The sequence below is a fragment of the Elephas maximus genome, chromosome 11, assembly GCF_024166365.1.
Source record: "Elephas maximus indicus isolate mEleMax1 chromosome 11, mEleMax1 primary haplotype, whole genome shotgun sequence".
NCBI classification, from domain to species: domain Eukaryota; kingdom Metazoa; phylum Chordata; class Mammalia; order Proboscidea; family Elephantidae; genus Elephas; species Elephas maximus.
Window position 1 is genome coordinate 92,847,293 of NC_064829.1, and position 26,055 is coordinate 92,873,347.

Here is a 26,055-nt window from a genome sequence, read left to right on the forward strand (position 1 = left end):
GCAACATCATGATAAATGGAGAAAAGTTTGAAGTTGTCGAGAATTTCATTTTACTTGGATCCACAATCAATAGCCGTGGAAGCAGCAGTCAAGAAATCAAAAGACGCATCGCATTGGGCAAACCTGCTGCAAAGGACCTCTTCAAAGTGTTGAAGAGCAAAGATGTCACCCTGAAGACTAAGGTGTGCCTGACCCAAGCCATGGTATTTTCAATCACATCATATGCTTGTGAAAGCTGGACAGTGAATAAGAGTTGACACCTTTGAATTGTGGTGTTGGCGAAGAATAGTGAATATACCATGGACTGCCAAAAGAATGAACAAATCTGTCTTGGAAGAAGTACAACCAGAATGCTCCTTAGAGGCAAGGATGGCGAGACTGCATCTTACATACTTTGGACATGTTGTCAGGAGGGATCAGTCCCTGAAGAAGGACATAATGCTTGACAGAGTACAGGGTCAGCGCAAAAGAGGAAGACCCTCAATGAGGTGGATTGACACAGTGGCTGCAACAATGAGCTCAAGCATAACAACGATTGTAAGGATGGTGCAGGACTGAGCAGCATTTCGTTCTGTTGTGCATAGGGTCGCTATGAGTCGGAACCGACTCGATGGCACCTAACAACAACAACAGATACATTAGGAAATGTTCACAGTCATTAGCCATTAGAGAAATGCAGATCAAAACTACAATGAGATTTCATCTTACTCCAACAAGACTGGTATTAATCCAAAAAACACAAAATAATAAATGTTGGAGAGGCTGTGGAGAGATTGGAACACTTCTACACTGCTGGTGGGAATGTAAAATGGTACAACCACTTTGGAAATCGATTTGGCGCTTCCTTAAAAAGCTAGAAATAGAACTATCATACGATCCAACAATCCAACTCCTCAGAATATATCTTAGAGAAATAAAAGCCTTTACACGAACAGATATATGCACACCCATGTTTCATGCAGCACTGTTTACAATAGCAAAAAATGGAAGCAACCAAGGTGTCCATCAACGGATGAATGGATGAATAAATTGTGGTATATTCATACAATGGAATACTATGCATCGATAAAGAACAGTGACGAATCTCTGAAACATTTCATAACATGGAGGAATCTCGAAGGCATTATGCTGAGTGAAATTAGTTGCAAAAGGACGAATATTGTATAAGACCAGTATTATAAGAACTTGAGAAATAGTTCAAACTGTCAAGAAAATATTCTTTTGTGGTTAAGAGGAGGGAGGGTGGGAGGGAGGGAGAGTGGTGTTCACTAATTAGTTGGTAGATAAGAACTACTTTAGGTGAAGGGAAAGACAACACACAATACAGGGCAGGTCAGCACAACTGGATTAAACCAAAAGCAAAGAAGTTTCCTGAATAAACTGAATGCTTCGAAGGCCAGTGTAGCAGGGGCAGGGCTTTGGGGACCATGATTTCAGGGGACATCTAAGTCAATTGGCATAATAAAATCTATTAAGAAAACATTCTGCATCCCACTTTGAAGAGTGGCATCTGGGGTCTTAAAAGCTAGCAAGCAGCCACCTAAGATGCATCAATTGTTCTCAACCCACCTGGATCAAAGGAGAATGAAGAACACCAAGGACACAAGGTAATTACAAGCCCAAGAGACAGAAAGGGCCACATGAACCAGAGACTACATCATCCTGAGACCAGAAGAACTAGATGGTACCCGGCTACAACCGATGACTGCCCTGACAGGGAACACAACAGAGAACCCCTGAGGGAGCAGGAGAGCAGTGGGATGCAGACCCCAAATTCTCATAAAAAGACCAGACTTAATGGTCTGAGACTGGAAGGACCCCAGTGGTCATGGCCCCTAGACCTTCTGTTGGCCCAGGATAGGAACCATTCCTGAAGCCAACTCTTCAGACATGGATTGGACTGGACAATGGGTTGGAGAGGAGTGAGCTTCTTGGATCAGGTGGACACTTGAGACTATGTTGGCATCTCCTGCCTGGAGAGGAGATGAGAGGGTGGAGGGGGGTAGAAAGAAGCTGGTGAAATGGACACAAAAAGAGAAAGTAGAGGGAGAGAGCTGGCTGTCTCATTAGGGGGAGAGTAGTTGGGAGTATGCAACAAGGTGTATATAAAATTTTATGTGAGAGACTGACTTGATTTGTAAACTTTCACTTAAAGCACAATAAAAATTATTTTTACAAAAGTTCTAAAAATAGTGACAAAAGCAAACAGAAATAGAATTACTACTATTTCTTCTGATAACGTATTAATCTGATCCATAATAATAATAAATACGCCTAATACGTATTTAAAAAAATTGCTATCGAGTGAATTGCGAGTCATAGCAACCCTATAGGAAAAAAGAGAACTGCCCCAGAGAATTTCCAAGGCAGCTTGTTCTACCGTAGTGGCTTACGTGTTGCTGTGATGCTGGAAGTTACGTCCCTAGTATTTCAAGTATCTACAGGGTCACCCTTGGTGGGCAGGTTTCAGCAGGGCTTGCAGACTAAGACAGGCTAGGGAGAAGGACCTGGTGATCTACCTCTGAAGAAATCAGCCAGTGAAAACCTTATGCATAGCAACAGAACATTGTCTGATACAGTGCCAGAAGATGAGCCCCTCAGAACTGAAGGCACTCAAAACAGCTGCCTCCTCAAAGTAGTGTTGCCCTTAATGACGTGGGTGAAGTAAAGCTTTCAGGAACTTCATCTGCTGATGTAGGGTGACTCAAAATGAGACAAAACAGCTGCAGACATCCATTAATAACCAGAACATGAAATGGACAGTTTTATGCTGAGAACTTCTATCTTTTCATACGTTTCAAGAGTGTTTTCCTTTGCTTCATGGTGCTGGTTACAAAATCTGCTTTAAAATCTCGGTCAACTCAACGTTCATTTTTTCCTTTGATTACTGTTGAGTTTTTTCTTGGTTCTATGCAAGTTGACTAATTTTTTACTGTATTCTGTACAATTTTACCATTATAAGACATTGGGTATTAAAGCCACCTGAAGAAAGTGGAATTTTTTTTTATGGATTGATCAGTGTTTTTTTGTTTGTTTTATTAGGTTATCAACCTGGTTACATTTTGGCTCAAAATTCCAACTTACCTTTGGGTGATGTAGTCTCAGTATCAGCTCAGTTTTCAAAGTCTATGCTTTGCTGTTTGTCTTCTTTTATTACTAGAAAACCCTCTGCTGATATATGTGATTACTGCCAGTTTGTCATTCTCTCATTCCTCTCCTCTTAAAACTTATAAAAGATATATTTTGGGACCTAATTACTCTATTCTTCTCTCACATTTTATGATTTTTAGGTTCTACTTTTCTACTTGTTTTTCTTACATTTTGAGATATTTCCTGAGTATTATTTCCCAATTACTATATTGTTCATCACCTATCTCCTATTACAGAATTAAACTTTGGAGTTTTTTTGTTGTTGTTGTTCCATGACAGATTTTTTTCTATAACACTTCCCTACCACCTACTTTTTCTATAAACATCTTTCCTTCTATCAGAGATGCCACTCCCTCCTTTAACCGTTTGATTTAAAGACTGCTTATTTTTAAGTCTCTTCCAATTTTCTCTATCATCTCTATTGTCTTGATTGAGAAATTCCACAATTATTGAGCTGATCAGTGTATTCCTGAGGATACAGTTTGAGCTCATATATTTTGTCATTTTGCCATTGTGCTAATCATTCACACAAGTTATAATCCATATTCTCTTGGACTGTGAAGCCCCAAATAGGTGACTCTGCTGAAGTTGTTTCTGACTCATGGTTTTTAAGTGTTCTGATCTCAATGTTCTACACAGGGTTCTGCACACATTATTCAAAACTGTCCCCATACCATATGTGGAATAGACACTGACATCTGCACATACTCAAGCGACTATTTTTCACCCATACATTAGGGAAGAGAGCTGAATTCTGGCCACAACCCTAGAACAGTGAGCAGAGAAATTGCAATCCTTATTCATAAACAGGCAGTAGGTTCATAGAGTCCAGCTTCAAACCAGGAGTCCAGTATCGCCGCTGGGGCTTCACCTCCCGTCTCCACACAGACATAGTCAACCAGGTCCTGTGACCCATTCCCTGCTACCACACCACAAGACTACCCAGCACTGGCACCTGCTTACTTCAAAGGATTCACTCTGCTTTTCTGGCACTTTCATCTGTCTCATTTGTTCTGTCTGTGGGAACATAATCTAAAAACATTTATCCACCATCCCTTGTGCTTGGAGCAGAAGTGGGCCCTGTGGTGTGACTTTAATAAGTCCCTGGATGTGAAATCTGATACCATGATCATCTCAGCGTCCACATGACTTTGTCTGACCCATGAGACCATTCCAGAGTGCACTCCTTCCATGTCTCAAGCCCCACTTGATACTCACGTCAACCCCGAGAGGAGAAGTCATTATCACCTTACTATGAGGAGGACAATGAGACTCCAGAAAAGGAAGTTGCCTGCTCAAGATTGACAGTAAATGTGTCAGCCACATCTTCAATTACTGTCTCTGAGTTTGCCTCCAACCAGTGCTGTTACACAGTTCCTGAAGAAAGAACCCACAGTATAAGGTGGACAGTTCTTCCCCAGAAGAAAGAGGCACTGATGAGGCAGAAATACTTGAGAAAATTTGAATGAGGGTGACATGGAGAAAGAGGCTGTTACATATAGAAATAGGGAAGTCAGTGAGGGGAAGTGTTAGGGAGAAAGAAAATTTGCAACACCAGACCAGGAAGAAAAGTTGTACTTTCTACTGGGAGACAATGAACAATCTTATAAACACCACCCCATAGCCTCTCCTTCAACTGGGGTCATCCACTTGGTGATGGATTTACTGCCTTCCACAGTCAATTAAGGAAGAGACTGGGATAGCCCTCAAATTTTTACTGTCTTCCACCTCACATTCAATCATCAAATCTAAATAGCTCTGCCCGTGAACCGTCTTAGCCATGTCCCCGAATCCTTCACCACGTTCCATGCTCAGTTGAAGATGAAGACATCTTGCCTGTACCACCACAAAGCCTCTTTCCTACTCTCCCTCTCTCAATCCCCCTACTCCCTACTCCAGTACATTCTTCTCACTGCACATGCAGAGAGCTCTTCTAACAATCCTACCTGGCTCTTCTCTTCCCTAGTTCACTGTTCCACAAGTTTCCATCTTCCTCGAAATAAGATCCAAGTACCTCCACCTGACTTTTCAAGCTGCTGATAATCAGGCCTGAGATAAAACTCTCCATCTCCAGCAAACACAGCTCCCTACTCCCAATTAATAACCCCACTTCTCTCAGTGGATTGTGACTCATGACGACCCTAAAAGACAGGGTAGAACTGTCCCATAGGGTTTCCAGTGAGCAGCTAGTGGATTCAAACTGCTGACCTTTTGGTTACCAGCCAAACACTGAACGCTGTGCCATCAGGGCTCCCTCCACAACCAAAGTCATCACAATTAAATGTACATACGTATATATCACACACACACACTGAACTATTAAACAGTTTTGCGCCTTTTCACGGGCTGCTCCTTTAGCCACTTTGAACATAGCAAACTTGTTTCCAACCTCCCAGAATAAGATAAAGACCAAGAAGAGTTCCTATCTCATTACACTGAACTGTAAATTACCTGTGTGATAAACTGCGTATAAGCGTTACATAAGACATCCACATAATCCTGTAGAATACTGACTGGTACTTCACCCAGGGCTTAAATTAATGTTGGAGTTTTATTATTCTTTATTATTAATAGAACCCTCCTACATGCCATTCTCTGCATAGTGGGGGTCTTCCTGAAACAGAAATCTGTCCATATTGTCCCTTGCTTAAAAATTCCTGGTGCCTTAAACATAAAATCCAAAATACTTCCTTAGTGCACAAAACCCTGAGTGATCGGGACCCCGTGTCCCCCGATTGCTCTCAGTTCCTACAACAGCCCAAGCTCTTTCTCATGGAGGGTGTCCTCCCCTCACCTCTCTCGGTGCTCACCCTAATGGCATCACCTCTCCTCCTCCACGTCTTCCTCACTCCCATGGTGCAGGTACTTGATGTCCACCTGTTAGTCTCATTGTCCTTATGTTGCTCCTTTTTATTTGAAGGTCTGTCTTGTGTTCACCTGAGCTCCGTGAATCCAGGAGGAATCTGTGTGCTTCATCAACGAATCTCTACTATCTGCCTCCCTGATCGGACGTGGTAAATGCTCAATAAAACTTTTGGAATGCCTGGCTGGTGGAAAGAAGGAAGAAAATTTGCATTTATGGGGTCTCCAAAAAGGAAAGTGACTTGCTCCAGTTCATCCAACCTCTGTAAAAGGCAGACGCAGGATTGGAACTCAGATTTGGTGTGAAAGGTTTCCAGGGAGTCTGCTATGTCCTCAGCCCCAATATCTGGGGAAAGCAGAGCCAGGCCACAGAGAGGGGCTGAGGGCTGTTCCCCTTCCTGTGAGGCTGCTGAAAAGGAAACCGCGTGACACATAACACAGGGCCTAGGACTTGTCACACCCTGTGCATGTCTGTCCTGCCAGGCTCTGTGGTCATTATAATTCGTCTGGAGTGCTGGAAACCATGCAAGGCAGTGCCACAGCCTTGACCCTCACCGCCTTTCTATGTCTTGGTAAGCTTGGGGGAAAAGGGCAAGGGATGAGGACCCCCTCCTCACACACAGGTCCTGGTCCCTGGGAGACCCCAGGGATTCAGGAGGCTCAAGAGGAATCTGAGACTTTGAGGGGAGGAATGTTCTCAGCCACATCCCAGTGCTCAGGGGCCCAGACCACACAGGATGCTTCTGTGTGTAGGTGTCAGCATGAGCTTCTCACAGGGAACTCTTTCACAGGACTGGGCCAGGGCCTGCGGAACCAGGTAAAGACAGGTGAGTCCTCCCCAGGCCTCCCAGCTCCAACCTCTGGGCAGCACAGTGAATGTCCCTGGGCAGCTCAAGGGGAAGCACAGAGGATCTGAGCTGCTGGTGACCAGGGTGGGAGAAGCGTCGAACTGAAAGCTGTGGGAACTGAGGGAAGAGGAGCCCCTTAGAACTCCAGATCTCATTCCTTTCCAGGGACCCTCCGCAAACCCTCCATCGGGGCTAATCCAGGCTCCATCACCACCATGGGGAGCTCTGTGACCATCTGGTGTCGAGGGTCTCGGCAGGCTGATGCCTACCGTCTGTATAAAGAGCAAGCCTCTCAGTACTGGGAAACGTGGCCACCAAGGAACTCTGTGGATAGGGCCAGTTTCTTCATCGAATCCATGGATATACACCATGCAGGGCAGTTCCAGTGTGCATATCACAGCTCGAGTGGCTGGTCAGAGCTGAGCGACCCTCTGCTCCTTGTTGTGACAGGTAAGAGGGAGGAATCAGGACATCCCCCTTCACTGTGAGCTCCTCCTCACAGGCAGAAGGGAAGGCACGGTGGCCTCAGGGGAAAGGGAACCTCACAGACTACACCTGTGGGGTAATGTGCAGTGACTGTATCCCCCTTTACCTCAGCTCCCTCCTTCTCTCTCAGGAGCTTACAGCAAACCCTCCCTCTCAGCCCATCCAAGCCATCTGGTGGTTTCAGGAGGGAATGTGTCCCTCTCCTGTAGCTCACAGGACACAATGGACACTTTCCATCTGCTCAAGGAGAGAGAAGCCTACCCTTCCCAACAGAGGAAATCTGAGTTCTCTGCTGGGAGGCACCAGGCCACCTTTTCTGTGCGCCCTGTGAGCACCTCCCATGGAGGCATCTACAGATGCTATGGTTCTCTCAGAAACTACCCATATGTGTGGTCACAGCCCAGTGACTCTGTGGATCTGACCGTCACAGGTGAGTGAGTCCCACTGCCCCATCTTTTTCTCAGAACCCCCAAGATGCCTGATCGAAGCTGTGCACCCAGGGTGGCCCTGGTGGTGATGGGTGGTCAGTGACACTGTCCTCTCAGGTCCAGAACCACAGAAAGGGGCCTGGGGAGAAGACCAGCATGGACCCACTGCAGCCCCATGGACAGTGTGGGCATGGGTGTCCCCTTCCATTCCACTGCCTCCTCAACCCCAGGAGTGTACAAGAGGCCCTCCCTCTCAGCCGAGCCAGGCTCACTGGTGCTCTCTGGAGACAGTCTGACCCTGCAGTATCAGAAGGGAATGTGGCCTCAGGGGAAAGGGAACCTCACAGACTATACCTGTAGGCTGTAGGGTAATGTGGGGTGACTGTACCCCCCATTTAGCTCAGTTCCCTCCTTCTCTCTCAGGAGCCTACAGCAAACCCTCCCTCTCAGCCCATCCAAGCCCGCTGGTTGTTTCAGGAGGGAGTGTGTCCCTCTCCTGTAGCTCACAGGACAGGATGGATACTTTCTATCTGCTCAAGGAGGGAAGAGCTGACCCTCCTCAACACAGGAAATCTCAGTTCTCTGCTGGGAGGCACCAGGCCATCTTTCCTATGGGCCCTGTGAGCACCTACGATGGGGGCACCTACAGATGCTATGGTTCTGTCCGCTCCTCCTCCCACCTGTGGTCACACCCCAGCGACCCTCTGGATCTCAAGGTCACAGGTGAGGGAGCCCCCACCCAATCGCATCTCTTTCTGGGGGCTCCAAAATAACAGATATAGGCCATGTGCCCAGGGGAGCCCTGGTCATGATGGGGGATTGTTGACAGTGGCCTCCTGGGAGCAGCATCACAGGGGGGTGTGAAGGAGACGAGTGTGCACTCACTGCAGCCCCGTGGACAGTGGGGATGTGCGTTTCCTTCCATGCCACTGTCTCCTCTTCTCCAGGGGTGTACAGAAAGCCCTCCCTTTCAGCCCAGCCAGGCTTCACTGGTGCTCTCTGGAGCCAGCCTGACCCCGCAGTGTGGCTCTGAGGCCTGCTTTGACAGGTTCCTTCTGACCAAGGATGAGCAGCTCTTACTCCCTTTCCCAGTGCCTTGACAGGCAGTACAGTCCCATCTTCACCCTGTGCCATGTGAACCACACCCACAAGGAACAGTACAGGTGCTATGGTGCATGCACACTCTTCTCCAGGTGGTTGGCCCCCAGTGATCCCTGTACGTCCTGGTGGCAGGTATGGACCCCTGCCCAGCACGATGTCCAGATGGTCTGCTGAGGTGTGGACCCAGGGTCTCCCCTGGTAGAGATGGGGTCAAGGGAGACACGGTCCTGGAGCAGAGATGAGATGGTGGCTTTCATTCAGGGAGGGGTGTGAGAAAGGGAGAGTGAGAAACACAGGGATGAGAGAGACCATAACAGAGAAACTGAGAGGTGGGGAAAGAGGAGCCACAGAGGGAGAGTTCCTGAAGAGGAGATGGTGGTCAGCTCAAGGGAGATGGGGACCAGATGGCTCCCTGTACACTGTGGCCTCCTTCTCTCACAGGAACATATGAGAAACCCTCCCTCTCGGCCCATCCTGGCCCCTCAGTGACCTTGGGAGACAGCGTGACTCTGCAGTGTCGCTCAGACCAATTTTTTGATACATTCCATCTGTTCAAGGAGGGCTTGATTGCCCCTCCCCAGCAGATGAGTTGGCAGAACAACACTGGGCCCTTTCAGACCAACTTCACCATGAGTCCTGTGACCTCAGCCCATGGAGGGACCTACAGGTGTTACAGCTCACACAGCGCCTTCCCTTACCTGTTGTCACAACCCAGTGACCCCCTGGAGCTGGTGGTCTCAGGTGAGAACCCCCTGAACCTGTCCCCTCTATGTCATGATGGTCGGTTCAGTGACTTGTCCCCAGGGTAGCTCTGGGCTAGGGTGAGAGGGAAAGGCCACTGAAGGAGGGTCACCCAGACGGGATCCATCCCTCAGAGGGATGGAAAAAGACAGGGCAGCTCACATCCCTGCCTCATCCTCAATCCTCATCCCTGAGGACCGGATATATCCATGGTGGGTAGAGGGAGGCTGGAGAGGATCAAAGCTGACCAAGAGGAAAGGGCAGAGGCACCCCAACTCTCATCCTCCTTGAATCTCTAATCCTTGTAGCCTCACACCCAGAGACCACACCAAGAGCTGGTGAGTAACAGAGGTCTTGTTCCCCAGGGGGACCCTAGATTTGCCCTCTCAGCTGCTGGAATTTTTCCTTCATCTCTCCAGCATAGCTTGTGTCCTGGGGGGCTAGGAGATGGGCAGATATGAGAGTGGTGACCCCAGGCTCCCAGGGATTGTGGGGCTGGGGCCTGATGAGGAGCAGGGTGTTTACAGCAGAGGGAGGTATGGGGTCCAGCCTGGAGGAGGAACAGTGGGCTGAAGCCCCTCATCCTGTCTTGCTCCCCAGGAGGCTCCGAGAATCAGCACCACACACCCAGGGACTCAGATCGACCAAGGGGTAAGTGAAGGTCTCTCGTTTGGAAGAGCTGACTTCTGTGTTGGCTCAGCCACTTTTTGAGATAGTGATCTTAGAAAAGGCCTTTCCTTTTTCTCTCTGGAATCCATGTCTTCACTTGAAAAGGGGAAGCTGCCCAGCTGTGACACCATGTGGGGGAGGACATCTGTGTTCTTCCACATACTAGGGGAGCCCCGTCTTTGCAGAAGCTGTTGTAGTGATAGGCAAAGAGTGGAGCTTAGAAGTCACACACCACCACCACCACCCCCACCCGCACCCACCCCCCACCCCAAGTTCAAATCCTGGCTCTGCCACCTCCCAGCTGTGAGACCTCAGGCAAGTTATGTTCCCTCTCTGAGTCTCGGTCTCACTGCCTATACAACAGGCCTCCCACCACCTGCCCCAGGGCTGCTAGGAGACACAGGGAAATTACAACAGTGAAAGTCTTGGGCCTAGGGTCTGGTCCAACATGGTGCACAGTACAGGGTAGACTCCCCACTCTCCACCCTCCTCCCAGATACATAGGCCTGATGTCCGGACAGGCCCCGAGACGGGGTGTCAGGGCCCTGCAGAGTAGGGGATGGAGCTGGGCTGGGCTGGGGCTGGGGTTTAGTGGACAGGTCACTTCTCTGGTTTTCCATCGGGGGGAGGGGAAGGGAGAGGAGCAGCAAGGAAAAAAAGGACAAGGGGATTCAGAGACCCCCCATTCCAGCCCTACCACTTCCTGGCTGGATGATCTGGGGCACATGATTGACCTCTCTGATCCTCAGTTTCCTCTTCTATAACATGAGCTGGGTTAGGGTGGCAATCAAGTGTTGCATGGCTGTTGAGCGGGTCAGAGGTGATGAATGCAAAAGTCCCAGCACGTGCTGGCATGCATAGGTGCTCAATAAATGGGCATCACTAGTTTATTTATGACCTCACTCATGCCCAAGGTCTCCCACAGTACCTGAAAGTTCTGATCGGAGTCTTGGTGGCCTTTGTTCTTCTCCTCGTCCTCTTCCTCCTCCTCTTCCTCCTCATCAGACACCATCGCCAGGGAAAAGGCAGTAAGTGACATGAGTATGGAATGGGATGAGGCGGCCACGTGAGGTGGTGGGTTCCCTGCGGACAGACCAAGGGTACTCTGAGGGCAACGGCCAAGGAGACCAAAGAGATGAGAGAAGGTCAGCATAGAAAGATTCCTTCAGCATTTCACGATCTGAAAAGCTAGAACGAAGAGATTAAAAGTGAGCATATCATCAGGAACATAAGAGAGGAATCCTGATAAAAAGGGAGAAAAATGTGGAACAGATTTCAAGTTCTTAAAGAATCCAGACCTCTTAAGGCGGGAGGAGTCCCTGAAACTGTAGCCCTGGGTTGTTCTTTAAACCTTGAAGTGACACTATTCCCCCCGCCCCGAAGTCACCTTTAAACTAAGTAACAGTTTAGGCCAAAGAGTAAAGATGTCGTTTTAGTATAAACAAAAAGTCAAGTTACTTTAAAGCACACATGAGAAGGTTGGGAGGCAGGCAGATTAAGAAAATGGAAGTGGAACAACTAGAACAGAAATGATAATATTGACACAGTGTGAAGAACGTACCCAACGTGACCGATTATTATGTTTAGAAACTGTGGAATGGGGACGGGTTTTGCTGTGTAAATTCTCAACAAAAAGAAAAAGAAAAAAGAAGTGAGCGTACCTATAAATATTTCCTGCATCTTTTTGGCTTTTCAAGCTTCATAGTTGAGATACACATACAAGTTTTGTTTTTAGTGTTTAGAACTGTTTTCTCATGAATTCTGTATGGAGAAGGTAACAGAGTTGCTATCTTTCCAGTTGTTAGATCCCCTGTGGATCTGAAAGCAGTCCTAGGGGAGGGCTCTAGGGTGGGCTGGAGACTGCTTTCCAACTTCTTATAGGGACCACAGCATCAGAGCCAAAGGACAGAGGCCTGCGGAAAAGGTAAGACCACCCCAAAGACCCCAGGCCTCCCACCCTGCCCACAGCTCCCCCTCCACCACCCAACATTCCTCTCTCCTTCCCCAGCTCCAGTCCAGCCGCCATGGACCAGGACGAGAACTTGTGTGAGGGGGAGAGGAGGGGTCACCCTGGGGGGTGAAGATGTGATCCATCCCCCAGAATGTCTGTGGGAAATGGGGGTAGGGAGGGTGATTGGAAATGGTCCTGGGCCTGGGGTAAGACAGAATAAATCTGATACCATGTGGCAGGCCCACATCACTGACACTCTCTGGGCCTCAGCCTCCCCATCAATGAGGGGGAGAGGCAGTATGAGATCTCAGGGAATCTTGCTAAGACACAGGTTCCCCTTGTTCTGTCCCCACCAGATGCTGCCGTGAGAGACATACAGCCTGAGGAAGAAATGGAGATGGACAGTGAGGTGAGTCCCCTCTGGCCGTGACCACGCCCCAACAACCTTTTTGTCCATTGACTCAATCCGGTGGATACCTGTCCACCCTCCCAGCACCCAACTCATTAGCAGCAGGAATTTGAAGCACACTGCTCTGCCATTGTCTCCTCTCCTGACCTTCAAATTGTTGAGTGCCGAAGTGTGACTGGCAGGGCCAAAGGCTGTTGTTGTGTGCCTTCAAGTCCATCCCAACTCATAGCAACCATATAGGTCAGAGAACTGCTCCATAGGGTTTCAGTAGCAGATGACCAGATCTTTCTCCCACATAGCGGCTGGTGAGTTGGACCGGCCGGACTTTCTGTAGAGTGCTCAACTCTTGTGCCACCAGGGTGCCTTTTCATCTAGTGGGGATGAAAAGCCAAGCCTTGGGTTTATAGAGAGGTCAGAGGGGGGACCTTTTTAAATTCCACTATGGAGTCCCATGGTCTAGCTCAGCCTCCGCTTTCTGTGTATTCTTTCCTTCAGCCCCTTGGCTGTAGGAAACCAAGTAATGTATCTCAACTAGAACACAGGTGACGATCAGCTCCCATACAGCATAGCAGGCTCACCCCACCATCCCACTCACCTTACTGTAGGTCTGACTCCAACTCACTTGTAGCTGTACAGTGGGGTTTCACTGTTTCTCTCTACCTGGATGGCTCCGCACCCAACTCCTACTTCCAGTCCTGACCTCCCTTGAGCACCAGACTCACCTACCCAACTCCCCACCTGCCTGCTTTCTGTGATCACGTGACAGGCATTTCAACTTCACATCACTCCTGCCCCTGCTGCCCCCAAATATACATGGACTGCGGGCAAGAATGTAACCAAGACCAGTCTGCCCTCACTCTCTCTACAGCAGAGCCCTGAAGATCAAAACCCTCAGGCAAGGATGTGTGCCCAGGTGAATCACCACTCAAGATCTAGGTGGGCAGCGGCTCCCTGTCCTTCCTCCCTGTCTGGAGAGTTGCAGGATATGAAGGACAGACAAGTGGAAGAAGACAGTCAGAGGGACAGTCAGGTGGGTCCTTTCTCTCCATTTTCCCAGGCTACCCCATACCCCATCAGGAGCCCTGGTGGGACAGTAATCGAGCAATCAGCTCCTAACTAAAAGGTAGGTAGTTTGAACCCATCAGCAGCTCCTCGAGAGGAAGATGTAGCAATCTGCTTCCCTAAAGATTTCCAGCCTTGGAAACCCTATGGGGCAGTTTTACTTCATCCTATACGGTCATTATGAGTCAGAATCGACCCAACGGGCAATGGGTAATGGGTAAACCCCCACAACTTTGTGCCTGCATCTCACTCTCCCTCACTCCAGGCTGCTGCACCTGAAGACCCCCAGGAAGTGACGTATGCACAGCTGATTCACTCAACCCTCAGACCAGAGACAACCACATCCCCTTCCTCCCAGTCAGGGGAGCCCTCCAATGAACCTAGCGTGTATGCAGCTGTGGCTATTCACTAACCCAGGACAAGACCCAGGCCCCAGTCTCCACGGAGGGGGCCTGCAAGAACCCCAGAAAGCAACAGAGCTGCCCCCATGAGCATTTAACTGAAGAACTGCAGCTAGCCTGGAGACCTGACATGGACCCCAGGAGCTCCTGGGACCTTGTGGAAATTGTTTCCAGACTCCACCCAAATTACTCAGCTGATCTTACAGTCCCTGCCAAACTCATCCAGCCAACTGCAATAATCTCATGGCACTCTGTCATCAACCAGGCCCTAGTTAACCAAGTGACAAACCTGGGGGGCCTACTATCTGCTACCTGAAACAGACCTGGAATCTTCTGCGGGCTTCATATTTACATGTTTGGGAACAGCAACCTAACAGTGTCAAAGGACCCAGAAGCATGTCACTGCTCTGAAGCTGAGCTTTTAACTGACCTCAAAGTAAGAAAGCCCCCAAACGGGAACTAGGCTACAAAAGACTAAACGAGTTGCTTAATATCAACATCTCTCCTCCAAGTCCCTTCCTTCACTGGGCGATGCAGTTTCTCAACAAGGCGGAGGAAAGGGGAAGCTGGTTTCCTCCTGACCATGAGTGTTTTCAGAAACCCCCAGAAGCAAGGGGTAGGGGAGGAGGGAGCAGGGTTCCTTAAATGTCACCTGCCATCTATGTCACTAGACAACATATTCTCCATTTTCCATTTCACTGGACCCGTATCTGTGTAAGACAGAAACCTGGGACCTTGTCTGATGTCACACCTCAAAAGCAACAAGCTTTCAAACATGGTTTCGAACTGATTCATTCTGGCTCCACCCCCAGATATACTGAATCGGAATCTACATTTTAACAATATCCTCAGGGGTTGTTTTGTATGTTGTTCTTAAAACTTATTACATATGCTTTGTGAAATGATGCTTTAGGTGCATTTTTCATTTTATGCCCGATATTTTTTATTGTCTACTTTTAAATCAGTAACATATGAATCTGTTCAAATCCCTGCTTTCAAAGTAGTCTATAGATTTTTTCAAGTGCTACCGCCAAAAAACCACAACCGTTCCATCTTCACCAGCAACCAAGACTGCCAGGCTCAGCTTGTCCTCTTGTTCCACTCACCTAACCTTACTTACCCTATCTCATCCCAGGAACCAGGGTAAGATGGCCGGATGTGCCAGGGGATGCCCTGACCTCCACTTGCTACTCACTGTCTGGAAATGACCCCTCCTCCCAGGCCATATGCAAATAGAGCTGTTTCTTTAACACTGTTGGTCAGCCTCCCCCTTTGATGATGGAAGCATCTTGCAAAGATGCTCATTCTGCTCACTGCTACTGCAACCCCCACACTAAGAGGACAAGGGCTGCCATGTAGTAAGCACTCAAGTATCTGAATGACAAAAGTAATCAGACTCCTTCTATACACTCGGCCACATTCAAAAAGTGGAAACGTGGGAAGAAAACATCTGGGTGCCTCCTCTTGTGAAACCTTGCAAGAACATCCCTCATGCAGTGCTATTTATCAATCTCTAATCTATGACTGGATACCCTGGTGTAGTGGGTAAGAGCTAAGGCTGCTAAACCAAAAGGTCAGCAGTTCAAATCCACCAGATGCTCCTTGGAATCTGTATGGGGCAGTTCTACCATGTCCTACAGGGTCATTTAGTCAGAATCAACTCAACAATGGGTAACAAATGGTTACTGGCCTTTTTTTTTTTTTTCCCTATAATTTCTCTAATATTACAAATCAGATGTCACCCTGCTACTAGTATTTGGAAGCCAACCACAATTACTCCTAACCTCTCAGGCTCACCAGGGTCCCTCTGACACTGCCCTAACAACTCTCCTCTGCACCCCCACCACACACCAGGTGCCAACTCAAGGGATTTAGCTTTTTTTCTAGAAATTTGTCAGCTGCAATACGCTGCTGATCACTTCGGAACATCCCTCCTAAATAGGTTTCACTGGCATAGCCGAACAGGATTCCTTTTTTGAAAATGTACTCAGCTGGAGAGGCCCAAGTCCATGCAACTGTGGCAGTTACAGTTCTGTGGTTTAACGTAACCTTATAGTTACTGTGTTAGTGGCACTGAATGTGTTACCAAAAATAAGTATATCTACCAGACTATTTTTGTATAATTTCTTAATACTGGTATTTGTTATCTCCACATAAAGTGTACTGGTCTAAAAAGTGTATTTGAAAATAAACCCTGATGGAAAAATGCCTTTAAAAAATTTTTAAAAGTGCATCGGGTGGACACTTGAGACTATGTTGGCATCTCCTGCCTGGAGGGGAGATGAGAGGGTAGAGGGGGTTAGCAGCTGTCACAATGGACACAAAGAGAATAGAGAGGGCGGGCTGTCTCATTAGAGAAAGAGTAATTGGGAGTATGTAGCAAGGCCTATATAGGTTTTTATGTGAAGAGACTGACTTGATTTGTAAACTTTCACTTACAGCACAATTATATATACAAAAAAAAAAAAAAAATTGCAGCTTCTGTACCCTGTAACCTCCCATTGTACCCTGCAAAACAACTTTTGGGGGAAAAATGTGGTTATGCCCTCTCAAGGATATGGCACTTTGTTCTTGTGCCCAATGCATGACATATTCCAGGAAGGTCCAAGACACTTCTAGGAAAAATGCTGACACACCATGAGCTAAAGAAACGTCAGGGTCAGCAATAACTCAGCCGATGTTAAGCAAGATGTGGTTGTGATCAAGTGCTTGTTTTATTCTGTAAAAACCCCCTGCACCGTCTGAGCTTCGAGCACATTGTGCTTTCGCCTTGTGCCCCAAACTCACAAATCATATCTCCCTCAATAAAACTCTTCTGCTTTTACTTTAATTAAAAAAAAAAAAAAAAAAATTTTTTTTTTTTTTTAAAGCAAGTAGACAACCTGTCTTGGATACAGTGTGAGCTTCCCCTCACTACACAGAACTGAATGTTCACAACAGGGGTTAGACTGGATCCCAGGAAAGAATCTAAGTCAGGGAGAGGAGACCCAATAATAAACACCAACTCCAAAGTGCTGATCCGGTTTTTATTATCTGATTGGAAAACTTGATAATGTCCCCAACCCAGGAGAGGGTGGGGGGGCTTAATCCTCCTCCTCATCATCACCAGCTCCAGCCCCACCCTGGCCCTTCTTGGCGTTTTTCCTCTTCACACGGCCTGGGCGGCCTCCACCATATGGGGAGCGGAGGGAGAAGTCAATGTGCTTCTGGGAGTCCAGGCGGACGATAAAGGACGGGATGTTCACCACCTGCTTGCGAACCCTGGAGGGGGTAGGGATGGTAGGTGAAAAGGATTGGGAGGAAAAATAGGGTCCCCGCTGCAAGACAAGACACCATTCTTTCTCCTCTTCTTCCAGTGGACAGGGCTGTACTGATGCTGAATAAATACCAGGGTGGGGTTCTAGACCCCATGGAAATCCCTGTGTACTGACAAGGGCTTTAAGGCATCACCTCATCTACACAACTGCTTTAGCAGACAAGTTCTCATTCACGTTACCCACATAACTCATACAAGGTTACAAAGCCAATAAGGTGGTAGGTACCACATGGACCCAGGCTGGGTTTTCAAACACTCTGAACTCTGTACCAGGCCCTGAGCTTTACTCTCAGGTACAGTTTCACTCTCTTAGGCACAGGCACTTGAGGCAGGGTTCTCTGAACCCATTTCATATACAAATAAAAGCACTTGCCCATGGGTCACACAGGGCTAGAGGATGGCTGAACCAAAAATGCATTTTGGGCAGACTAGCAAGCATTTTGCCCACTTACTATACCATGTATAGTAAGCTTTCCCCCTAATGGTTAGGTTTTACAAGAGGAAATGAGCCCCCAGATAAAGCCCAGTTTGCCTTGACTGCCCTTTTCACTGTACCAGCTGCCACCCTGGTGTTCAAGCGTCAGACCTCTGGCACTGATTTCACCAAATTAATAACATCAGTCTGTAACAGACTTTACAAGTGGGCCCAGTAGATTAGGTGAACCCACCAGTCAGTTCAGCGGCTTCTCCCTTGCCTGGGGACACCAAGAGCTATTACCTGTCCAGCTGCACACATGCTTGGTGGAAGCCTTCACAAGGTGTACGGCTTGCGCCGCAGTGACCCTTGCGCTGGGCTATGGGGACATGAGCTGTTGGTAGGGGGCAAATCTGGGCCCTCAAAGTAAGCTCACACCTGCCACCTCCGAGGACTGCATAGGAGATAGGGACAGCAGACTTAGTAAGGGCAGCCAGCACAGGGATTGGGGTGGGAAGGGGGAGTCCAGGGGGCCCTCCAGAGGCAGTACCTGATGTGGCGCTGCCGGATCAGCACCCGGGCGTGGTGGATGGACTTGGCCAAGCCCAGCTTAAAGACCTGGGTCTGCAGGCGCCTCTCCAAGAAATCCTCGATCTTCAGGCCCAGGATGTAATCCAGCTTCATCTTGCCCTCATCCAGCACTCCAATGCGGACCAGTCGCCGCAGCAATGCATTTCCTGGGAAAGGGGAGAGGAAGCACCGACTCAGGGTTCCAACTGACCTCAGGCTTGTGTTGGCTGCTGTTAAACCACTACTAGCACTAACGAAGCACTCTGATTAGAAGCTCAGAGACTAGAGTCAGGCAAGCCCTGCTAGTTAACCAGATGTAGGGGCACATAGCTTTTCTTACCTGTAACACGGGAGGAGTATCAGTATCTATGCTTTCACGCATGAAAACAGAAAAACTTAAAGAGTAGCTATGTTTAAATGTGTAACGTCATTCACTATACCACTCTATTTGTGACATTTTCCGTGGAAGATAGTACATGTAAATAACATAACGATGCATGGCAAAAAAGTATCCAACAGAGTCAGCCACAACCTAACTACTTCCAATGACCCCAGGCTCAGGTGTTGTTCCTTGCCCACAACAGGCATGCCCTTCACCTAGTCTTTGATGGCATGAGATACAAATTATAAAATGCTTTAGTCCTTTAATGTGAAATACAGATTACAATTCCTGCACTTAAGGTGCTGTGACGATACAGTTCATACCTGTAAGGTGTTTACCTTACTTGCTGTTATAAAGCCTTTGAAACAAATGAGCTCAGTGTCACGCCGCTTTGCAGGATAGCCTGGTTCAGCATCATGGCTTGCCTATTTCAATGAGCGAAGGTCACGGTGATGGTTTAAAAAACAAAACGACCTACAAATGAGGTAGAGCTTGTGGGTTCCTCCTTGGCCCGTGGCTAAATGGCTTCCTTGACTAGAAAGCTTGGCACCTGACGAGTTGCCATCCAACTTTCACTTCTGCCCTGGAATACCACAAGTAACCCTTGTGTTCACTTTGTCTTCACTACTGCTTTTTTCATTACTTTCCCACATGACCGTATCCAAATAAGCTCCTTTGTGATCAGTTCTATCTTCAGAAAAGTCCCCGCTTGAAGCCAGAGCTAGCTGTGGCTAGCTCCTCCTCCCCCCATGAGATTCTGGAAATCAACATCCCCAGAGCTTTCACAGGCTTGTCCAACGGGGTATATGAACTACAGAAATAGTGGAAACCTCCACCATCCACAAGTCTGGGATGGATTCAAGGATGTGTAAACCTGTGATGGCTAAACATGCATTTGGCCTTTCTCAATTTCTACTGTGCATGACTACTCTCATGCCTCCACAGGTGTAGAGGCAGTTCCTCCCTACATACCTTAATGAAAGACCGGAAAAATCACACTAAAAACCCTATTTGAAAATTATGAGAAAAGCTAATTGCCCAAAGAAGCCAAGCCTTCCAATTCCCAGTCCTTCCTGTATTTCACCATAAATTAAGATTACCCATGCATGGTCAGACTAAAAGTAGTATTGTTTCAAGATGAAATCTGTGAGGTAGCCCATTTCAAAGGCCAACTATAAACAAGTTACGGAATCACCTAACTTTTTACATCTGCTGAAATCAAATGTGTAACTGCACCCACACCTTAGATACAATGGAAAAAGACACACCAAATTAAAAAGCTATTTTTACGTTTAAGTATCATTTAAACATCTACTGTATTCCGTAATTAAAACCACAGTACCCTCATTTTCCAAGTAGTAGCTCATTACACGTGACTGGAAGCTTCCTATAATTGGTCTCACACCGCATTCACGAGACTCTGGAGCCAGGTGCCTGTCCACCACTCCCACGTATAATGAGGCCTCCCTGACCAATTTGCCCTTATCAGTACAATGGGAATATCAGCACCTACTCCTACAATAACATAGTACATGATAAGGTGTGTTAAAAAAAAAAAAAAAAATTCGCTTCAGCCCTTACATCACCCATTGTAGTATTACTGCCTCACTGGTATTACTTAAAATGAGTTCTATCCTGTCATTCTTCCACTCTGGAAAGCAATTCTCCAACTCATTCCCAAAACTCTCATCTCGGAGTAAAAGCTCAGGACCTTAAAAAATTAGTCTAAGGCCTTGTATGATCTGCCTTCCCCTCCAGTGTCATCACTGAAACACTCTCCCCTGCGAGATCCAGGTGGATTGCTTCCTTTCCTGACCAGGTCGCTTACATGTCACCTTGCACACACCCAAGTTCCCTCACGACTATTAGCCATTCCAGAAATTTCAGTTTTGTCTATGTCGACATCAGAATGCAGGCTACATGAGAACTTTTTTGCTACATCACATACGGCAAGAACTAGGTGCCCAAAAATACTTAAGTTAGTTTTACCTGAGTAACCTAAGACTCCAATGTTTGCCTAAACCAAAGTCAGACACCTAAAAGATGAGGATGGGATCTGAATCCATTGGCCCCTTTCCTACTCCACAATCCCCAATAAACACTAAAGTTAAAAGACTAACTTCGCTTGCTCAATGTCACTTTCACGGTTAGAACAGACCGCCTGGAAAGCATAATCTCAGCAACCCTCCAAATTGTTTCTTTCAGTGAACTTCTACGTACCTTCAAACAGACGCCGTGGGTCCTTCTCGTCCAGCGTCAGCAACTCCCGGGCAGCTTTGCGGATCTTGGCCAGAGTAAACTTGACCCTCCAGACTTCACGTTTGTTCCGGAGACCATACTCGCCTACACGTGGGAGGGAGTTGACGGGATAAGACTCAGTTCGGCGGACTAGCACAAAAACTGGAGACTGTTGGCTACAGGATTTAGAAAATCTTTCTAAACCACGAATGGTACCAAATTCGAGAAAGAAGACGAGACTACAATGAACACGTGGACGGACGCACCCACGTGCTAGCCTTCTCCCAATTCCGGAAGCCAAACCTTTGTCCCTAGAACTCACCAATCAGCTTCAGCTCTTGATCAAGACGAGACTTCTCGAAGGGCCTCCGCGGGGTCACATAGGTTTTCCGACATACCCAGCTCCGCGCCACAGGCATGCTGCCTCCAGTTGCCCGTCTGCACCTGCACAAGAAATCCGGACGTGAGCAATCCGGGAGGCCCCTGCGCAGTTCCACCACTGCGCACCCGTTTGATTCTAGAGCCTCGTGGCGCCCGAAGTAAACCTCGCGAGAACAGCCCTAAAGCTTTTGTAACAGGCCCACTGTTTTTCTAACCATGCAATTCTATCTAACCACCCTCTTATCCTCCCCATCTTTAGCATGTTAATTAAATAATTAACTTTAGTTCGCAAACCCTAACTTTACAACCGAAACCCAAACGAGGGAGCAGAACGCGAAACATCACCTAACGGCCGACCCCGCCGAGCAAAAGAAACGCAACCGCCTCAGCCGCGCTCTTATAGGAACGCCGCTGCTGCGTGACGCCAGCACGCATGGCGCACACCCGAGCCAATCAGAAGAGGCGTATCGCAGACGGAAAAGAAGTCGAGACGAGAGGTTGGGCTAGAGTGGCGTGCTAGGCTGGGCAGGAAAGCCGGCTCCTGATGGCGGGTGGGAAGGCGGATGACCGGAGAAGTGGGAAAGGTGTGCAGAACCCTGCTTTTCTGCCTTTCTGAGGTGTTTCTTGAAAACCTTGGTGGCGTAGTGGTTAAAAGCGATGGGTGCTAACCTAAACGAAGGTAGTTGAAATCCTCCAGGTGCTCGCTGGAAACCGAATGGGGCAGTTCTACTCGGCAAACGACGGGATGGCAACGTGCTTGGGGTTTTTTTTTTTTTTTGGAGACGGTTTAGTCACGCAAACTAGCGTAATGTTCAAGAGGTCAGGGTGCCAACCCTGCCTCTGAGTCGTGGTATAAATGTTGGAGTAATTACCTCCACACTTTATTCCATTCTCTCTGAAATGGCCCTGAAAACGTAGGGGCTTCGGAAATAAAGCTCCTTCGAGGTCAGATGTTCCACTGAGTCTATGAATAATGGAGTCTGTCCTACCCAGAATGTGAGCCTGAAGCCTAACCAAAAGTCAATCCTTTTGAACCCTGACTACAAATGTCTCCGGAGTGGGTGCAGAAAGCTAGGACTAATTGAAATTTCACTTCTGATTTGCTCACCTTTCCATCTTGATACTATTTCATTTTTGCTTTCCTTGCTATATTTTAATTATTATTATTATTGTGGTACTTATATAGATAACAAAACGTTTGCCATTTCAACAGATCTTCACATGTGCAATTCAGTGACATTAAAATATGTTAATCATGCTGTTCAACCATCATCCTTGCTTTTTGTAGACAAGCATTAAAAACTTGGTAGAAATTTTGTCATACCTGGAATGATCACTTAGTGTCTTTTTGCTATAAAAAAAAAAAAATTTTTTTTTTTTAGAAGTAGTTCTCCTTCAACATAGACCTCATTCATTCATTTATGCAACAAATAATTACTGATCAGGACAAGGAATTGATCTACATAATGGCCCGTTGTTGACAGTCAATAAATTGTTCAAGGTATGAATAAATAACCAAGTGCATCATCTTTATGTTCTTTTTCCATAGATAGTCTCCACCCCAGTCTTCTAAACCACTACCTCTGTGCCTACTACCTTTGGACTCACCACATCCCAAACAAAGCTCCTGATCTGTGCCTAAAAATTTGTTTTTCTCTCTAGACTTTCTAGCCAAGGAATACTCTCATCATCTGTCCCATAATCCAGGAGTAAAACTCTGATGTTGTCCTCACTCTCAGACCCCCACCTCTCACCCTCTGGCTGTGGTCCATTAGTACTCAAATCCTGTCCTTTCTGTCTTATTCCTCCCCCTCTCTATCTCCCCAGGCCAGGCCCCAGGTTAGGGCTCATCCTTTCCCTCCAGGACCAGAGCAGCAGCTTCCTTACAGCCTCCAATTTCACTCTGCACACAGGCGCCCCCGACCCAAAAAAAAAAAAATTGCTGCGGAGTTGATTCAGATCCATGTGTTACAGAGTAGAACTGCTCCATAGGGTTCTCTTGTCTATAATCTTTACAGAAGCAGATGGCCAGGCCTTTCTTCCACAGCCAACTGGGTGGGTTCAAATGGTCAGCCTTTGGGTTAATAGTCGAACGCAAGCCATTTGCGCCACCCAGGGACCTTTCAAGGTGTCCTGGCGGCGGCACAGTGGTTAAGTGCTTGGCTAGTAACCAAAAGGTCAGTGCTTCGAACCCACCAGCCACTCTGGAGGAGAAATATGTGGCAGTCTGCTTCTGTAAAGGTTTACAGCCTTGGAAACCCTTGACAGCAATGGGTTTAGGAACCTTACAGGAAAGTAAAAACCAAAAACTCACTGACGTCGAGTTGAATCCAACTCATAGCGACCCTATAGGACAGAGTAGAACTGCCCCACAGGGTTTCCAAGGCTGTAAATCTGTAAAGAAGCAGACTGCCACATCTTTCTCTCATGAAACAGCTGGTGGGTTCAAACCGATCTTTGGGTTAGCAGCCAAGCACTTAGGGACCATTTAAAAATATTCGTTATAAGGTGGAACAACCCAAGTGTCCAACAACAGATGAATAGATAAATAAAACGTGGCACATACATACAATGGAATATTACTCAGCCATAAAGAGAAATGAAGTTCTGACACGTGCTATGGCATGGATGAACCTTGAATACATTATGCTGAGTGAAATTAGTCAGACTCAAAAGCAATATTGGATAACCCCACTTATATGAAATATCCACAGCAGGCAAATGCGTAGAGGCCAAAGGAGGTTAGTGATTACCAGGGATTGGAGGCAAGAGGGAGCCCTGGTGGCACAGTGGTTAAAGCAATCAACTACCAGCAGCTCCAAGGAAGAAAGATTTGGCAACCTGCTTTTCCAGAGTCACAGCCTTGGAAACTCGATGAGCTGGAATCAACTGGACAGCCGCAGGTTTGGTTTGGTTTGGAAGGAGGAGGGTAGGGGGAGTTATTGCTTAAGGAATAATTTGTTTCTGTTTAGGGTGATGGAAAACATTTGGAAATGGTTAGTAGTAATGTTAGTGGTAATTGTTCAATGTCACTGAATTGCACGCTTAAAAATGGTTAAAATGGCAAATGTCTTGTGTTATATGTTTTACCACAATAAAATATATATATTTTTAAAGTATGGTGTGTTTGATACATTCAGAATCATATTCTAATTCCATCTCTCCGCAGTGGCATGAATTTACTTGCTAGTCACAAATCTTTCATCTTAGATTTCTTCCCGTAGGACTGTCTAGGAAAGGTAAAAAAGGGAAGCTATCCGGTTTCTTTCTAAATGTAATGCACATCTTGACTCTGGAGGCAGGGGCTGCCTCTGGTGAAAGAAATTGGGGAACCAGAGGTAGAGACATTCAGTCACAGAATTTTCTACTAGGTGTATATATTACACTAAGGAAATCCGTGCCGATAAAGCTGGACTGTTTAGGTGTATGTTCAAATATTGGCAGTTGGGATGGTCATCTGACAATTTCTTAAGCAGAAAGGTTAATTTTGTTTTATATAGACATTTTATACATATATAGGCTTTACCTTTTGTAAAACTTATGGAATGTTATTGTTGTCAGGTGCCATTGATTTTTGACTCACAGCAACCCAACGTGACAGAGCAGAACTGTCCCATACAGATTTCTAGGCTGTAATCTTTATGCGTGCAGATAGCCAGGTCTTTTCTCCCAAGGAGCCGCTGGTAGGTTCAAACTGCCAGCCTTTCAGCTAGCCAAGAACTTAACCACTGCACTACCAGGGCTTCTTACTTATGGAATAAACCAAAACCAAACCAAACCCAGTGCTGTTGAGTCAATTCCGACTCATAGTGACCCTACAGGACAGAGTAGAACTGCCCCATAGAGTTTCCAAGGAGCACCTGGTGGATTTGAACTGCCAACCCTTTGCTTAGCAGCCGTAGCACTTAACCACTATGCAACCAAGGTTTCCACTTATGGAATAGACCCATTAAAAAAAGATCTAAAATATAAATGTATAGTATTTCAAAAAAAAAATTATCAAATACCTGAATAAACACTACCCAAGCCAAGTACACTGTCAGCATCCCAGAAACCCCAGGTGTCCTTCCTGATACTCCCCTCCCCACTCCAAACTCCTATCTTGAAATGACAGCGCTCACTTCCTTCTTTTCTTTATGCTGTGTTCTTTATCTTTTTGTACACATCTGAAACGTTTTTAAAAAGCTTTATGAAAGGAAGTTTAGTATGGTGGGAAGAGGTCAGAATTGGGAGACAAAAAGACCAGGTATTAAATCCCAGCTCTGATACTTCCTAGCTGTGTGACCTTGGGCAAGTCATTTCCCTCTCCTCCAAGCCTTTTTCTCATCTGTATGTTGTTATTGCTAGCTGGCCCAACTCATGGCAACCCCATGTAAAATGGGATTGGTCCGTTGTAATCCATAGGGTTTTCGTTGACTGATATTTCGGAAGTAGACTGCCAGGCCTTTCTTTCTAGTCTTAGTCTAGAAGCTCTGCAGAACCCTGTTCAGCATCATAGCAACATGCAAGCCTCCACTGACAAATGGGTGGTGGCTGTGCTCGAGGTGCGTTGGCCAGGAATCAAACTCAGGTCTCCCTCATGGAAGGCAAGAATTCCACCCCTTAACCACCACTGCCCTCTTCTCATCTGTGTACGCGGATGAAA

The 26,055-nt window shown here is 47.0% G+C and overlaps 2 protein-coding genes and 1 long non-coding RNA gene across 21 annotated transcripts in view; 1 reads left to right on the forward strand and 2 right to left on the reverse strand.

Annotated features, from left to right (window-relative positions):
- LOC126085038 (uncharacterized) overlaps nucleotides 1–6,196 on the reverse strand; it is a 52,882-nt gene extending 46,686 nt beyond the window's left edge. The window contains exon 1 of the long non-coding RNA XR_007519163.1: nucleotides 5,945–6,196. This is a non-coding gene — a long non-coding RNA (uncharacterized LOC126085038). The remainder of the gene's footprint in view (nucleotides 1–5,944) is intronic.
- The window catches only part of LOC126085029 (leukocyte immunoglobulin-like receptor subfamily B member 3), a 123,777-nt gene extending 107,462 nt beyond the window's left edge, over nucleotides 1–16,315 (forward strand). For 4 of the 18 annotated variants that reach the window (XM_049899944.1, XM_049899948.1, XM_049899947.1 and 1 more), the window contains 11 exons: nucleotides 7,682–7,776; nucleotides 8,198–8,497; nucleotides 9,317–9,616; nucleotides 9,925–9,954; nucleotides 10,217–10,267; nucleotides 11,200–11,313; nucleotides 12,167–12,209; nucleotides 12,294–12,331; nucleotides 12,593–12,645; nucleotides 13,514–13,675; nucleotides 13,973–16,315. In XM_049899944.1, coding sequence (XP_049755901.1) covers nucleotides 7,682–7,776; nucleotides 8,198–8,497; nucleotides 9,317–9,616; nucleotides 9,925–9,954; nucleotides 10,217–10,267; nucleotides 11,200–11,313; nucleotides 12,167–12,209; nucleotides 12,294–12,331; nucleotides 12,593–12,645; nucleotides 13,514–13,675; nucleotides 13,973–14,119 — 1,333 coding nt within the window. In that variant the 3' untranslated portion in view covers nucleotides 14,120–16,315. Of the gene's footprint in view, nucleotides 1–6,402; nucleotides 6,585–6,765; nucleotides 6,840–7,025; nucleotides 7,311–7,476; nucleotides 7,777–8,197; nucleotides 8,498–9,316; nucleotides 9,617–9,924; nucleotides 9,955–10,216; nucleotides 10,268–11,199; nucleotides 11,314–12,166; nucleotides 12,210–12,293; nucleotides 12,332–12,592; nucleotides 12,646–13,513; nucleotides 13,676–13,972 lie in introns of those variants that run through there. The other 14 variants (XM_049899943.1, XM_049899951.1, XM_049899942.1 and 11 more) reach the window with 10 other exon arrangements.
- Nucleotides 16,316–17,115: 800 nt separating this feature from the next.
- On the reverse strand, nucleotides 17,116–21,857 carry LOC126085717 (40S ribosomal protein S9). 2 transcript variants are annotated; one of them, XM_049901343.1, is made up of 5 exons: nucleotides 21,756–21,856; nucleotides 21,352–21,473; nucleotides 21,012–21,134; nucleotides 18,390–18,576; nucleotides 17,116–17,369 (listed from the first exon to the last, which is right to left on the reverse strand). In XM_049901343.1, the coding sequence occupies exons 2-5, from the start codon at nucleotides 21,446–21,448 to the stop codon at nucleotides 17,192–17,194; spliced, it is 585 nt and encodes a 194-aa protein (XP_049757300.1). In that variant the 5' UTR covers nucleotides 21,449–21,473; nucleotides 21,756–21,856; the 3' UTR covers nucleotides 17,116–17,191. The 2 variants fall into 2 exon arrangements, with proteins under 2 accessions (XP_049757300.1, XP_049757301.1); XM_049901344.1 differs by lacking the exon at nucleotides 17,116–17,369 and adding an exon at nucleotides 18,195–18,293 and having other exon boundaries at nucleotides 21,756–21,857.
- Nucleotides 21,858–26,055: the final 4,198 nt, after the last annotated feature.